Below are 2,504 nucleotides of genomic sequence, written 5' to 3'. Positions count from 1 at the left end.
GGAGAAAGTTTCTTGAACAGTGACTAGTTCAGTTGCTTGACCATTTCCAAATTTGATTTTTNTGAAAAAGTAGTTAGATTCTCCTTCAGTGATATTAGTCAAATGATTTTCTACTTTAGTAATCTCCAAAGCATTCATTGGGGTGTTTGGCAAGAGACAGAATGTCAAATCTTCATTGGTTCTGTAATGACATGGAATGCATGCAGTATGTTGTTGGTTGGTAATGTAATTTTTTGGACATGCTCGACATGTGGTTTGTCCAACATCAGTATTGATGGTTCCTGCAGGACATGGCTTGGATTCATCATTTAAACAATAGTTTCCTGGTGAGCAAGGCTTACATTGAGAATTAGCAATGTACATGCCTGGTGGGCATGCGCAGGTTACTAAAGCTAGTTGGCAAGAAAGAATGAAGGCAATTAATGCAATCAATGAGGTTTTCATATTTTTTCTAATCGTTTATACGAATGTTGGTGGTAAGTTGACTATTTATTGATTTAGACATGCTTATAAAGGAGTTTAGTTCGGAGTAGAGTAAAGTATCTAAAATTTGCCTTAAAATGCTTGTGTGAAATGTTCAAAGAGATTACAAAAGATATGAAATGCTAGGACCAGTGAGAAAACAGAAGATATTTTGCGGGCGCTAATTTGCACGCAATTAGTGCCACCCCAACTTGGACCATTCGCGAATTAATGAGAAACACAACATGTACAAAGCGAAAAACTACGGTAGCTGTTTACTGTGCATGTTTATGTTGTTAAAGAGAGTCCATCAACGAGCTAACTCGATTATCATCACTATACGAATTCTTACACTTATTGATTTCATCTATTTCTTCATGTGAAAATTTGTTCGTTTGTCATGGCACCTTAGAGCTCACACGAGTGACCATTACATTGGAGGATGGTTTATCATCAACGGCTAATAGTCCATATAATAGTCCAATCTTAATGGAATGGTGGTTTGACAACTGATCTCAATTAAATATTGGATGGAATTGAAATGTTGGCTAGCAGCAAGTTTGAAATGGTAATGCCCTCAACCCAGCATCTAGATTATTACAACGTTTACAAAGTTTATTCCAACAAGAAGGATTTTAATGTAAACTACAACGAACTATTCATGCTTAGCAATGTCTGTTACTGGTATGAATCTTGAACCGATTGCATTTTGTTTTAACTTTTCCACGATTTCATTTAAGTCATTGTCATAACCGATACTAAGTAAGTAGTTAGCCGCTTTTTCAGTCTCTTTTGCAACACCACCCACATCCATGATTCCGTCATTGTCAGTTGCTACAACAAGATTGGAGAAGCCATTAGGAAGATAAATATCGTGGAAGTCAAACAACAAGTACTCATTACTGGTTGGGCACCACTCAAAAGTAACTTCCTTTAAATTGCCAGCATGCTCTTCCATCTTGTTTAGAACTTTCTTTGTTAGTTCAGAACTGAATGCATAATTAGTAGATTTTAACAAAAATCCCACACCATGACCTAATCTAATATTGAAAGTTTTTGAAGCCACCAATTGTCTTATTGTCCTGTAACTTATTTCCATATGAACTAAAAAATACTTTGCATCCTGTTCATGATCAACAATAATGTTTTCCCCACAATGATACCTCAGTCCTAATTTAGTTTGAGTGTTCTCCTCGTATTTCTTTGCTAGAATTGTAAACTCGTTTAATACAAAAGCACAGAATGGGTAAAGTAATTCATCTCCTACCCAATCAAACCCAACAACCGATCCAATAGTTCGTACACAATTCATATTGAGAGAACTTAAAAAGTTTTCAGCCGAAATTTGATTTCTGATATCATTGTAACTTTCTGGTTGAAAGGCTCTGCACCAAGCCTCTCCACTTTTAGAAATCATATAGTTAAATTTTTGACTTCCTGTAATAACATCATTTGGATAAAATGATGTTTTACCTCTATTGAATGCTCCCAAAAAGTAATACTTGATCTCATTTAAATCTATTATCAACTTATCATCTTTAAAATCAATAGTGTCACATTTTGTAAAAATGAGATTGTAATCGTCTTTGAAAATTTTAAACAGTTCTTTAACTTTGCCAGGTTGGAGACAGTCATAATGGTTCTTTAAATCTTTTACACTTATCGAGTACTCAACATACTCAACATTATTATTGGCATACTCTATCAAGGTATGCATCAACAACAATGTTAGCACCTCTGGGTATTGAAAGTATATTTCATCCTTCAACTTGAATCTGTTTGGATAAAAATTAGGAGTAAATTTACCTTTGTGATCAAATTTGCTTTTCATTACAAAGGATTTTTCAACAAGATCCTCCAAAGTTTCTAAGGAACCTGTTTTTTCATTTCTTGGTCTTTTCTTGTCATCCTTTCTAGTGACATACTGGTCGCTCTTGATAGAGCATTGTAAATTGAAATTAGTATATCCTTTCTTTAGTTCATACTTGGTCTCTCTCTTGTTATACACTATATATTCTTTTGGTGGATGGCCAAACAACCTG

At 34.6% G+C, this 2,504-nt stretch overlaps 1 protein-coding gene across 1 annotated transcript; it reads right to left on the bottom strand.

Annotated features, from left to right (window-relative positions):
• Positions 1-1,117: 1,117 nt before the first annotated feature.
• On the bottom strand, positions 1,118-2,395 carry NAEGRDRAFT_54801 (uncharacterized protein; the record flags this gene model as incomplete). Its single annotated transcript, XM_002668371.1, has 1 exon — positions 1,118-2,395. A coding segment is annotated over one exon (1,278 nt), but the record flags the coding sequence as incomplete, so codon positions are not given.
• Between the last annotated feature and the right edge of the window lie 109 nt (positions 2,396-2,504).

This window comes from Naegleria gruberi (genome assembly GCF_000004985.1).
Source record: "Naegleria gruberi genomic scaffold NAEGRscaffold_255, whole genome shotgun sequence".
Taxonomy (NCBI): Eukaryota; Heterolobosea; class Eutetramitea; order Acrasida; family Naegleriidae; genus Naegleria; species Naegleria gruberi.
This window is presented reverse-complemented; position numbering and strand designations above follow the sequence as displayed.